Here is a 14,039-nt window from a genome sequence, read left to right on the forward strand (position 1 = left end):
CTGTGTATTCACAACACCCTCTGACCTTCCCCTTTCTGATGCTGAAAGATCTGTACTTAGCAAAGGACTCAGTTTTATTCCCTTACGCCCCCCACCTCAATGAATTTCATGCTGGACATGTCATTGAGGTCATCTTCAGTTGCCTTCGCCTCTGGGCTCACCTCTTTGGCCAGGACACTTCCCACCAAATAGTGGACCCATTCACCCGCCTCCAGTATTCTGCCTCCACTTGGGCCCCTCCCTCCGGCCTCTTACCCACTCTTGATCTTTTCATTGAGAACTGTCAGCATGACATCGGCCATCTTAATTTCTCTGCTCACCTCATTCACTCTAACCTGCCCCCCTCTGAACTTGCCGCACTCTGTTCTCTCAGGTCTGACCCCAACATTGTGATCAAACCTGCTGACAAGGCTGGTGCCATTGTTGATTTTTTTTATTCATTCATGGGATATGTGCGTCGCTGGCCAGGCCAGCATTTATTGCCCATCCCTAGTCTGGAGTACTGACCTCTACCTTGCAGAGGCTCAGCGCCAACTCTCGGACACTTCTTGCTACCTCCCCCTGGACCATGACCCCACCACCCAACATCAAACCACCATCTACAGGACTGTCACTGACCTTATCTCCTCTGGAGATCTTCCCTCCACAGCTTCCAACCTCATAGTCCCACAACCCAGAATGCCCATTATAGCGGTCTTCTGTTTAGTGGCCTAGGAAAGGAGCATATTTAGAATAAAGCCAAATTAAAGAGTTTTATTTTGTAGCCAAAGGCATGAAGCACTTAGGGAATTAGTTTCTGTTGGGATTGTCCCTATTATTTGCCATAACCTCATCGGGAGATCTGCGGAAATCCTGCAGAAATGGTATAAAAAGCATCTACACAATTTCTCCAGTGATTTCATAGATTTGTTTGCTAAAATTGTGCCAATCAGAACCAAAAATATACCCCTATAGTTTATTTTGCCAAAAGACTGAATGAGCAGATAGTCATGAGCAGCAAAATGGCCTTTATCAAAAATTGAGGAAACATTGGGCAGGATTTTCCTTCCGGGGGCGGGAAATAGAAACATAGAAAATAGGAGCAGGAGTAGGCCATTCGGCCCTTCGAGCCTGCTCTGCCATTCATTATGATCATGGCTGATCATCCAACTCAGTAACCTGTCCCCGCTTTCTCCCCATACCCTTTGATCCCTTTAGATCCAAGAGCTATATCTAACTCCTTCTTGAAAACATACAATGTTTTGGCCTCAACTGCTTTCTGTGGTAGCAAATTCCACAGGCTCACCACTCTCTGGGTGAAGTAATTTCTCCTCATCTCATTCCTGAAAGGTTTACCCTGTATTTTAAGACTATGACCCCTGGTTCTGGACTCCCCCACCATGGGGAACATCCTTCCTACATCTATCCTGTTCAGACCTGTTAGAATTTTATGTCTGAGACCAGATGAAATAGACTGTGATTCTGATGTATTCTTTTGTTTGTTTTAACACTTACTTAAAGGGTTTTCTTTGCAGTTCTCCTAAACAGCACTGCAAAATTCAGTGTAGCAACCCATGAGGCCTGGATGCATCTCAGGAGAAACTATTATTTTTAACCCTTAACAATTTAAAAACTATTTTAAAGGATACTGATCAAGGATTTTGTGGTCAACGCCAAAGGAGAAGTGGGACTGTTTCTGGATCCCGAACCCGCTACCCCCAGTGAAAACAGTTACCGGCCCCGATTTTTCAAAACTTCTTTCACGGAATGTGGGCGTTGCTGGCTAGGCCAGCATTTATTGCCCATCCCTAACTGCCCTTGAGAAGATGGTGGTAAGCCACCTTATTGAACCGCTGCAGTCCTTGTGCTGTTAGGAAGAGAGTTCCAGGATTTTGACCCAGTGACAGTGAAGGAACGGCGATATAGTTCCAAGTCAGAATGGTGTGTGACTTGGAGGGGAACTTGCAGGTGGTGGTGTTCCCATGCATCTGCTGCCCTTGTCCTTCTAGGTGGTAGAGGTCGCAGGTTTGAAGGTGCCTTCAAAGGAACTTTGGTGAGTTGCTGCAGTACATTTGTAGATGGTACACACTGCTGCCACTATGCGTCGGTGGTGGAGGGTGTGAATGTTGAAGGTGGTGGATGGGGTGCCAATCAAGCCACTTGCCTGGATGGTGTTGAGCTTCTTGAGTGTTGTTGGAGCTGCACTCATCCAGGCAAGCGGAGAGTATTCCATCACATTCCTGACTTGTGCCTTGTAGATGGTGCACAGGCTTTGGGGAGTCAGGAGGTGAGTTACTTGCCACAGAATTCCCAGCCTCTGACCTGCTCCTGTTGCCACAGTACTTATATGGCTGGTCCATTTCAGTTTTTGGTCAATGTTAACCCCCAGGATGTTGATAGTGGGGGATTCAATGATGGCAATGCTATTGAATGTCAAGAGAGCTGGTTAGATTCTCTCTTGTTTGAGATGGTCATTGCCTGGCACTTGTGTGGCATGAATGTAACTTACCACTTATCAGCCCAAGCCTGAATATTGTCCAGGTCTTGCTGCATATGGACACGGAATGCTTCAGTATCTGAGGAGTCGTGAATGGCGCTGAACATTGTGCAATCATCAGTGAGCATCCCCACTTCTGACCTTACGATTGCAGGAAGGTCATTGATGAAGCAGTTGAAGATGGTTGGGCCTAGGACACTACCCTGAGGAACTCCTGCAGTGATGTCCTGGGACTGAGAGAATTGACCTCCAACAACCACAACCATCTTCCTTTATGCTAGGTATGTTTTCAATCAGTGGAGAGTTTTCCCCTGATTCCAGTTGAATCCACTTTTTCTAGGCTCCTTGATGCCACACTTGGTCAAATACTGCCTTGATGTCAAGAGCAGTCACCTCTTGAGTTCAGCTCTTTTGTCCATGTTTGGACCAAGGCTGTAATGAGGTCAGGAGCTGAGTGGCCCTGGTGGAATCCAAACTGAGCATCAGTGATCAGGTTATTGCTGAGTAAGTGCCACTTAATAACATTGTCCACGACAGCTTCCATCACTTTACTGATGATTGAGAGTAGACTGATGGGGCGGTAATTGGCAGGGTTGGATTTGTCCTGTTTTTTGTTTAGAGGACATACCTGGGAAATTATCCACATTGTCAGGTAAGTACCAGTGTAGTGCACTGGATCCTTGGCATCAGGTGGCAGGACCGTATCTCCATCACAGAAGTCCTCGGGGCGGCCAACATCCCCAGCTTATACACCCTACTGAGTCAGCAGCGCTTGAGATGGCTTGGCCATGTGAGCTGCATGGAAGATGGCAGGATCCCCAAGGACACATTGTACAGCGAGCTCGCCACTGGTATCAGACCCACCGGCCGTCCATGTCTCTGCTTTAAAGACGTCTGCAAACGCGACATGAAGTCCTGTGACATTGATCACAAGTCGTGGGAGCCAGTTGCCAGCGATCGCCAGAGCTGGCGGACAGCCATAAAGGCGGGGCTAAAGTGTGGTGAGTCGAAGAGACTTAGCAGTTGGCAGGAAAAAAGACAGAAGTGCAAGGGGAGAGCCAACTGTGTAACAGCCCCGACAACCAATTTTATCTGCAGCACCTGTGGAAGAGTCTGTCACTCTAGTATTGGCCTTTATAGCCACTCCAGGTGCTGCTCCACAAACCACTGACCACCTGCAGGCGCTTACCCATTGTCTCCCGAGACAAGGAGGCCAAAGAAGAAGAGTGCACTGGAACAGCTTGGCTAGGGACGTGGCCAGTTCTGGAGCACAAGTCTTCTGCCGGAATGTTGTCAGGGCCCATAGCCTTTGCAGTATCCAGTGCCTTCAGCCATTTCTTGATATCATGTGGAGTGAATTGGATTAGCTGAAGACAGGCATCTGGTGAGGGCGCCCCCCTCACCCCCCGCCCCCCCGTACTTAATTGGCCTAGAGCTGGGTTTGGCGGCATAGTAGCGACCGCAGGAGTGATAATGGAGGCTGGGCTGTTTAAGTGCAGGCCCAATTTAAACAGCCCATGGCAGTCATTAGTGTGGGTGCTATTTCACTGCTTTACCTTCAGTTTGGATCATCATAGAATCATAGAATAGGCAGAGGCCTGGAACCCAGGGCAGGACAGTCCCTCCATTCATGGATGCAGACCTGGAGGACCTCCTTGACTGTAAGGTAGAAGAGGGAGTTCCTCTTCTTGGAGGGTGGGAGGAGGAGGCCAACCAGCCAGGCTAAGTGGGCCTGGATGGAGATAGCTGGCACAGTGAACAGAAGGAGTGTGGGGTGCAGAAACTGAATCCACTGTCGGAAGAAATTTTATGTTCTGATATGTTCTGGCGAGATGGGCTAAATTTAATGGGCCCGATGGAGACGGGCTAGGAGGCAGTGGACCCCATCGAATTGCGACAGGGGGCGGGGGTGGGGGGGACAGAAGGCCCCTCGCCTTCCCGTCACAATATGTTTAAGACAGGGGCAAGAAAGACTAAAGATGGCCTTGGTGCCCAGAGGCCAGTTGAGGCCCTTAAATAGCCTATTATTATCCATTGAAGGCCCTCCCTGCCGCTGTTGGAATTAAGCCAGTGGTGGGGGCCTCCCCCATGTGGGGAGGTTGCCCAATAAAATGACGCAACCTTCCTGCAGGCTTGGTGAGGGGTGGCCTTCTCCATGGGCAATATGTAGCCCGCAGAGGGCCTCCACCGGCAAACAACCCACCTCCCTTAACAACTGCCCTTGCACTCATCGCCAGCCCTCCCTCCCCCCATCGTTAGGCCTGCTGGACTGGCCCCAGAAACCCTGCCTCATTTATCTGGGGTCCTGGTCTCCAGCACTGAGCCTAGTTCCAAGGCCTCCTCTAGTACCAGCAGTGGTGCTGTCGATAACACAGAGCTGCCGGCCCTCTGATTGGCAGGCAGCTCTTGGAGGCAGGATCCCCATCTTTAAATTTAATTTTCTGAATGCCGTTGAATTGCGCCAGGCAGCTCCAAAAGGCCGAGACGGGATCCCTGCTGCCTTGTTGGCCCAGCGCCGGGAACCCAGCCAGCGCGACTAAATTCAGCTCAGTAAGTGCAACAACCAACCCTTTGGTGGTCATGCTTATCATGCTTTCTTTTGCCCTTGTAGGAGAAATGGACTCATAATACTCATGAGAAGGCCCAGATAGAAGAAGGGGTTCCCTACTTTCATGTTATCATTGCCATGGAAGAGGGAGCTAGGACATCGCCAGGATTGTGGAAGTTGGACAAGGCAAAATGGGTATCCACTGTGGAGATGGTAATTCGAAAGTGTAATGCATTCATTAAGGGGGTGTATTGCACACAACCCTGTCCAACAGCATACCGAAGATTGAGTTGCATTGGGAAGCCTCAGCACTGTAGAGACTTATGCTCTCCAAGGCTAGTTCTCATGATCTCTTCTTGTGTCTCCCACAAGTGCAAACATTGTGACAATGAGACCAACTCCCTCAGCATTACTGGGCAAAGCACAGCAACATAAGAGCTCAGAAGAGGGACCATCACACCTTACAAGTGCACCCTCCATCAGGACAGAGACAGACACTTCAGTGGGTCCTCCTGCCTAATTAGATAGGGTGGTCCTGGATGAAGTGCACTGCTCTAGTGTGCAGGAGGAAGTGCTAGAGGCATAGGCAGCTGTGGGTAGTCCTTCTTGGAGGATGGAGGACAGACACAGCCCTGTTCAGCTGTGCACTGATGCTGGATCGCAGGGGTCACAGGGATGGAGGCTTGACCGAGACCAACAGCAGCAGATGTGCTCCCACATGTTGGAGTTCCCTGAGGCTGTGGAGAGTGGAGGAGTCCATCCAGCTCAAGTGCCCTTCAATGTCTCAGGGCTTTGAGTGCATAAGCACCTCCATTCACCAGCCTCATGGAGAGACATATGCAGCAGCACTTGGAGTGCATGCAGGAACTGTGTACTGACATACACAGGATGCCTGCCACACTGTCAGTGATGCTGATGGAGCAGGGATGTCGGGAGGGGATGCCAGTTGTGTACCAGTTGTGGACCAGCAATGATGCAGGGGCAGCAAGGCACCTCCACCCCAACCTGCATCTCAGCCTCAGGCAGAGACAAGTGAGCAGGCTCCTTCCACCTCCTCTGAGGCCACAAGTGGCGCACCGCGTACATGTGGCCAAATACAAAGGCTACCACTTCGCGCAGAGCACCGAGTCGATCACTGGGGTGTCTTCGACCTCTAAATGTGCAGTTTTCGTTACGCACATCATGTAAATAATGATACATAAAGCCAGACGTATGAGCCTCCTTTTATTAATGGAGGGACAAGAAAAGAGATATGAGGTGGTGAAGGGAAGCAAGGATCCGCCTACAGTGATGGTGAAACCGCTGGGCAGATGTGAATCCTTCATTGGTGGTAAGAGTTTACATATTCAACGTTGCGTCTTCAATGGAAGTGTTAGCACTGGCAGCTCAGAGTGAGTTGAATACCACGCTGTTGCTCCTGGGTCAGAGGGACTTAGTTGAAACGAGACTGAAGCAGATAATTCTTGACATTGACGGCATCCAGACAAGACGCTCAAACCTCATGCCGGGCCGGGCCACCTCCCGGCAGCTGGGGCACCTCAGTGTTCTGCATCTTCCCCCTCTAGATGTGTCGATGAGGTTAAAGCAGTAGATGTAGTATACATGGATTTCAGTAAGGCTTTTGATAAGGTCCCGCATGGGAGATTGGTTAAGAAGGTAAGAGCCCATGGGATCCAGGGCAATTTGGCAAATTGGATCCAAAATTGGCTTAGTGGCAGGAGGCAAAGGGTAATGGTCGAGGGTTGTTTTTGCGATTGGAAGCCTGTGACCAGTAGTGTACCACAGGGATCGGTGCTGGGACCCTTGCTGTTTGTAGTAGTTTGTAATGAATTAGACGTGAATATAGGAGCTAAGATAAGTACGTTTGCAGATGACACGGAAATTGGTGGTGTCGTAAATAGTGAGGAGGAAAGTCTTAGATTACAGGACGATATAGATGGGCTGGTAAGATGGGCAGAGCAGTGGCAAATGGAATTTAAACCTGAGAAGTGTGAGGTGACGCATTTTGGGAGGACTAACAAAGCAAGGGAATATACAATGCATGGTAGGACCCCAGGAAGTACAGAAGGTTAGAGGGACCTTGGTGTACTTGTCCATAGATCACTGAAGGTAGCAGCACAGGTAGATAAGATGGTTAGGAAGGCATATGGGATACTTGCCTTTATTAGCCAAGGCATAGAATATAAGAACAGGGAGGTTATGATGGAGCTGTATAAAATGCGAGTTAGGCCACAGCTGGAGTAGTGTGTACAGTTCTGGTCACCACACTACAGGAAGGATGTGATTGCACTGGAGAGGATGCAGAGGAGATTCACCAGGATATTGCCTGGGCTGGAGCATTTCAGCTATGAAGAGAGACTGAAAAGGCTAGGGTTGATTTCCTTGGAGCAGAGAAGGCTGAGGGGGGACATGATTGAGGTGTACAAGATTATGAGGGGCATTGTTAGGTTAGATAAGAAGAAACTTTTTCCCTTAGCGAAGGGGTCAAGAACCAGGGAGTATAGATTTAAGATAAGGGGCAGGAGGTTTAGGGGGGATATGAGGGAAAAAATTTTCACCCAGAGGGTGGTTGGAATCTGGAACGCACTGCCTGAAGAGGTGGTGGAGGCAGGAACCCTCACAACATTTAAAAAGTATCTGGATGAGCACTTGAAACGCGATAGCATACAAGGCTATGGGCCAAGTGCAGGAATATGGGATTAGAATAGTTGGGTGCTGGATGGCCGGCACAGACACGATGGGCCGAAGGGCCTGTTTCTGTGCTGTATAACTCGATGACTCTTCCTCCTCGTTTTCCATGTTCTGCTCTTTCTCTTCCTTCATTGAGCTTTCTCCTTCCAGCCTTACCCTCTTCAAAGTTTTCACCTCTGTGAGGTGGGGTGGGGGGAGGTGGGTGCATGCTATGGAGAATGCAGTAGACCACCAAATTGAGAGAGACCTTTGCAGGAGCGTACTGCCACCCAACAAGTCCATGCACCGGAACTGCATCTTCAGAAGCCCGCTGGCCTGTTTAAACATTGTCCTAGTGACCAGATGGCTCTCGTATCGCCTCTGTGCCTCTGTCTCTGGCTCTCGTAGAGGGGTGAGTAGCCATCACTTCAAGGGATATCCCTTGTCCCCTAGAATGCATCCACAGAGTTTGGGGAGCAGAGGGAGGAGCTGAGGCAGCCTGGACTAGCAGAGGATGAATGAGTCACAGAAGCTGCTAGGAAAGCAAAAGCAAACCTGGAGGAAATTCTTGTTGTGGTCGTACACCAGCCGAACATTGAGGGTGTGGAAGTCCTTCCTGTTCATGGATCTGATTGGGTGGTCGCTGGGTGCCTTGATGGCCACATGGGTGCAACTGATGATTCTCTCCACCTCGGGGAATCCAGCAAGGGCAGCGAAACGCATTGCCCTCTGTGTCTGTGAGGCCTCAACTGTCATTAAATGAATGTACTGTGATACTCTCACAAATAGGACATCAGTGACCTGGGAGCTGCTGTGGTGTTTGCAAGATGCCACCAAGGTCTGCACCTGATCCTTGGAATGAGCAGAAACAAAGAAGTTCACAGCCACATTGACTTTGATAACTACTGACAGGGCATGGTGGGCAGTGCTGCGAGGTGTGAGGTCTTCTGCGATGAGGCCACAAATCTCTGTGACCATCTGCCTGGAGAATTGCAGTCTCCTGTGGCATTGGTTCTCGGTCATCACAAGATAGTTCCGTCTTTGGCTGTAGGTATGTTCTCCGTGTCCTTCCTGCCCCTTTTCCCTCTGCTCTGCCCTCCTCATGCCCAGGGCTCTACCTTTCCTGAAGAGGGTATTGCTCCTCATCGAGACTGGGCCCAAAATCTGGGAATCGTGCCCCCATTGCCAGCTACTGCCTTCCTTGTGCTCAGGTGGCCCCCCCTAATTATGTTTAGCAGCCTTGCCTCCTCTTCTTAAGTCCCACGATGCCAGGAGGGTGACAGCCCCATGCATTGCCCGAGTACTTACTGCCCACTCTCCCCACAATCTGTTCTGACCCGATGGCACCTCTGTGCCAATGGCCAAGAACCCCTTTGCACTGTTTACCCTTTCATGGAGCGCACTAATTTCTTGGGACGGCCATGGCTGACTCCCCACTGTGTCCACCTCCATTCAGCTGGTCTGCCCCAGACAGCGTGTGTAGCCTGTGCACCCATGTCAAAATCAGAATGTGCCCCTTAACAAGTTCTCATGAGCTCTTTAATTGTCTTAATTACACCTGTTACCTACCCTGGTGAAACTCACCGACTATGGGAACGGCGTCGGGAAAATGACACGTATTTTCGTCCATTGCCCACCTCCGTTTCTGCCCCTGTGGGACTTGAAAATTCAGCCCATTATGTTTGGCATTTACTTTGTTTTAACTGCAGAAAGAAATCTGACAGCAACAAGAGACCTCTATTCATAATACAACACACCCTTTGACTAGTGAAAGGTGTTTTTGGTTTTCAAAGTGCAGATATCCCTCCTTTCATATAAGAGCCAATAAAGTGATATGTAAATATTTACTGATGAAAATTATAAAATGGAATTCAAGAGAGATGCTGAACCATTTGTGAAATCATAGTACTTCAGGTACAAATGTGGAAAAAAAAACATTGACCTTGTATTTCCTTATATTGCTGTGTTTTTGGTGCAGAACCCTTATTGCAAGTCCTCAAATAATTAAAAGCAAAGTTGTTATTTTTAATAAGTTATATGTATTTTTAATCAGAATTTTTTCCTTTCAATTTGATGTGGCGTGGTACAGTTATGTGATAACTCTAACTGTTCAGACGTTAGTGCAGGTTATGATTGTGTCCCTTAGTGTACATGAATACAGGGATGATTAGGCACACACAGATAATTACATTAAAATCAATGGAACGACAGGAGGTATATCTCCAAAATATACTCTTAGCATCTAAAAAGATTGCCTCTGTGTAAGTATCAGTATTCGGTTATGTTCTGTTTTTTGTTTTTGTTTTTGGCAGGTTGCTCCCAATATTCACACCTTGGACACAAGAAAAACTGACACTGCTTTCCCACAGTTCCCTGCTACGATATTACAGGTTGGAAACTTTTTTTGTTGCCTTGTTGTGAAAAAAGGTATGGTCTTTCTTAAAATCTTTTTAATTTATTGGAAGACAGAATATTGATAGATTGTTAACTTTATAAACAGTTGTGCAGCGATGCTATTATTGGATAAATCAATATTTAAATGGGATGGATTCCTTGCTTATCCTTCCGTTTGTTTCCCTTGTTGAGGACATTTTTCTTTCTTGGCTTCCCTGCAGCATACACTATTCTTTAATTTTTACCTTCGCCCTGTTTGCCCTCTCCTTTCTGAGGATAGTGCCACCTGCTGGTGTGAGGTTCCACAGGCATTGTTAACCATTCAATATCTTACCCACGTGGTTATTCTTCATGTGTGACCTTGGACAGTGGGTATCTCCATGCTGTTCAGCCATAGTGAACTCTGCGAGGCCAGAACTTGCCCTCATCTTGACATCCAGGCACGCACGTGTTTTGACAGGGGTTACTGGATGGCATGTGATTGCAATTCTTTAATTTTATGGGGTTAATTTTGAATTTATATCACTTCAATGGGAATTAAAATTGGGAGAGCTGTAAAAGGGCAGTTGAATAGGTATTACCTTTTTTACGCCATCACCAAGAGGCAAAATTAGCCCCTATCAGTGAAATAATTAATTGCTAGATTATTTCTGCATGCAAACCAATCAAAGTGAATTCAGGTTAAACAAAAAGCCTGTAAGTTCTAAGGCAATCAATGGTGATGACTGTAAGATGAAGTGAATGACAGCTCTCTACTCTTCTAAATGTTTTTTTATTGACATTGGGATACTGGAATAGAACCTCTGCTACCTCATCCAAATGGCTGTTCTTCATGTGCGAACCTAAACAGCCGGTGTCCTGGACAATATTTATCTATCAACCAACATCACTAAACAAATGAGCTAGTCATTATCACATTGCTGTTTGTGGGACCTTGCTGTGCGCAAATTGACTGCGGTGTTTGCTACAGTAACTGTACTTCAAAAGTACTGTATTGGCTGTAGAGTGCTTTGGAACATCCTGAGGTTATGAAAGGTGCTATAAAATTGCAAATCTGTCTCTCCTTCTTTGTTCCTGATCCTGCTGGTGTGATGAATAGACTTCAGTATTTCAGTTGGTGAAAATCCTTGGCCTAGTGATGAGAAATAATAGAACACTTTGAATATGGGAGGGGATATAATGGGGCAAAGTAAAATTTTTTTGAACAACTCGCTTTTTTACCAAAATTATTTGTGGCGACTAAGGAGAATCCTGTTAAAGCAGTTAGCACTCAATGTTAGTGGAGAAAATAAAGACATTTTACATGAAAGAGTACCTCATAAAGGTAAAGGAGCATGAAACAGTGTGCAATTTGAGAATGTGACGTGATAACGCAGTATTATTCCAGTAGTTTATAATGGGAGCTGTTATCTTTCACAGAACTGCAATTAGAGAAGCAACAGTCACTAGCAACAATTTTGCCTGTAGAACATTTGAAAATTAATCTTAAATCACTATTTTCTGCACAGCTTGTGCAATGACATTTCTGGCTCTCTCCTAGATCAGGAACAGCAGTCATTCCAGAAAGTTACAGTTCTTCTTTTATAGTGGTTGTCAAATCAGTAAGTAATTTTTTTCACAATCTTTTAGCATTATATATTATAATTTAAAATGTCACATCAGGCAAAATGATTAAGTTTTGAAGATAATCACAATTGTTTGATATGTATTGTTTTATCCATAAAACAAAATGTCTTTGCTTTTTTAATGAAAGTTGTTTTTTGTTGTATGACATACTCTCATCAGCATCTGAGTTTGTTTAGGTCCATTAAATTAAAGCGTATGTTTTGCATTAAAAGTTCGAAATGATGTAATTGTAAGCTGGATCAATTTTTTTTTTAAATTTCCAAAATATACTTTATTCATAAAAATCTGTAAAAAAATACATTTCCAAACAGTTTAAAACAGCATCAAGTCAAAAAATACAAACAGTGCAAAGGTGATCAGTTTCCTTCTATACAATTATGAGTTGCCTCACAACCCTTCCATTTCACATTTCTCCTGCCAGATACATTTTTACATTATACAGGAGACAGAAATTTTCCCGATACAGTTCGAGGGGTTTCCCATGGATCCAGCCCCTCAGTTCAGCTTGGTGGGGAGACCTTACACTGTGGTCTTTCCCCATTGAGCCTTTGCTGCGGCTGCCCCAAGCTTTAGTGCGTCCCTCAGCACGTAGTCCTGGACCTTGGAATGTGCCAGCCTGCAACATTCGGTGGTGGACAACTCTTTGCGCTGGAAGACCAGCAAGTTTCGGGCAGACCAAAGGGCATCTTTCACCGAATTGATAGTCCTCCAGCAGCAGTTGATGTTTGTCTCGGTGTGCGTCCCTGGGAACAGCCCGTAGAGCACAGACTCCTGTGCTACAGAGCTGCTTGGGATGAACCTCGACAAAAACCACTGCATCTCTTTCCACACCTGCTTTGCAAAGACACATTCCAGGAGGAGGTGGGCAACCGTCTCTTCCCCACCAAAGCTACCGCGGGGGCATTGCGCGGAGGGGGCGAGACTTCGGGTGTGCAGGAAGGATCTGACGGGGAGGGCCCTTCTCACCACCAGCCAAGCTACATCTTGGTGCTTGTTTGAAAGTTCTGGTGATGAGGCATTCCGCCAAATGACTTTGGCGGTCTGCTCGGGGCCGGATTAATGCTCACAATGTGCATGGACAAAGGTGGATTACAAAAGCTGACAAGCTCATCCCATTGCATGTCTATCCTATGTTACCCTTTCACTGCAAAAACACCTTTGACTTAATCAGATCTCTTAATAGGGACCACACTGCACATTTAGAGAGACATGTGAACACTGATTTTGTGAGCCCTAATTTTTTGAGTCAGGGAAAAATTGGTTATGTTAGCCTGTGGTACAGATTCATCTGTGTTGGCAACTTGCGGGATAGGCTTGACTGAATTTTGTAATGAAGTCCCTCCCCCCTAATCTGAATAGATTTCTCACACAAGAAAACATTGTCCAGAAAGCTTGACCTATAGCACAATTGACTGGGGAGCTCAAATCTAATGAGGCAGCCACTCTTGAAGGCAGGTAGCTCATCATTAATGGGGTTATTTTGGAAGTGAGAAACTCACTAATTGCTCACAATGGCACAATATAGATGTGGGCAACATTGCTTCCGTTGCTGCTGATGGTTTGTAGGTCCTGCAGGAGTTGCCTCAAGAAAGGGTGGCTCTACTTGAGGCTTAAGCCTACCCTCCAGTCATAGCACAGGTGCCAGCTCAATGAAGGGATGTCACTAAGTCAGTACAATCAGTCAGCTCATATCTGGCTGCAGATAGGAAATAAGATTTATGGTATCAGGAGTAAGTGGAAGGTAAGTTCTGCATACATTTCTTCTGGGATTGTCAACTGTGGCACAAACCTAGTCTGAAAATACCCATACCCACTGGGAGATACCATTTAAAACACTGTACACAATTATTGCCCCTTTTGCACACTCTTTCATTCTGCCTAAACTGCATGGTACACTTTTTTTTTAAAGGTGGAGGTGGCAGCTGAGGAACTGCAAACAATTGCAGGTCCAGACTGAAGCAGTCCTCTGCTGTCAGGGGACTTCTCAGTCGGGGCTGTTGTATTATCTCTTTCTAGATTAATACAAATGAAGCTGAAGGGCAGGCATAGAGATTGAACACAGACCTTGAATGGAGACTTGTTTTTCCTTCAGCTTACACATGTTAACTGGCTGTGCAAGAGAACTGAATCATGTGATATTGTATCACCTCCTGGGATGACAAACATATTCACATAAACATAACAGGGGTCAGCAGCAAATGATGTAGAGGATAGCTCCAAACAAACAGTCACTGCTCAGTATTTCTGTTATTAATGTGGGGCATTGTGGAAGCTTCTGTCCAAGAACTCACTGCTCCCAAGTGTCAACTGAACAGAAGCTATTGG

The 14,039-nt window shown here is 46.7% G+C and overlaps 1 protein-coding gene across 1 annotated transcript in view; it reads left to right on the plus strand.

Moving 5' to 3' along the window:
- The window catches only part of LOC137367163 (cyclic nucleotide-binding domain-containing protein 2-like), a 172,996-nt gene that overhangs the window by 24,561 nt on the left and 134,396 nt on the right, over nucleotides 1-14,039 (plus strand). The window contains exons 8-9 of the mRNA XM_068028624.1: nucleotides 10,007-10,084; nucleotides 11,629-11,689. Of these exons, the coding sequence (XP_067884725.1) occupies nucleotides 10,007-10,084; nucleotides 11,629-11,689 (139 nt within the window). The remainder of the gene's footprint in view (nucleotides 1-10,006; nucleotides 10,085-11,628; nucleotides 11,690-14,039) is intronic.

This window comes from Heterodontus francisci, chromosome 1, assembly GCF_036365525.1.
Source record: "Heterodontus francisci isolate sHetFra1 chromosome 1, sHetFra1.hap1, whole genome shotgun sequence".
Classification (NCBI taxonomy): Eukaryota; Metazoa; Chordata; class Chondrichthyes; order Heterodontiformes; family Heterodontidae; genus Heterodontus; species Heterodontus francisci.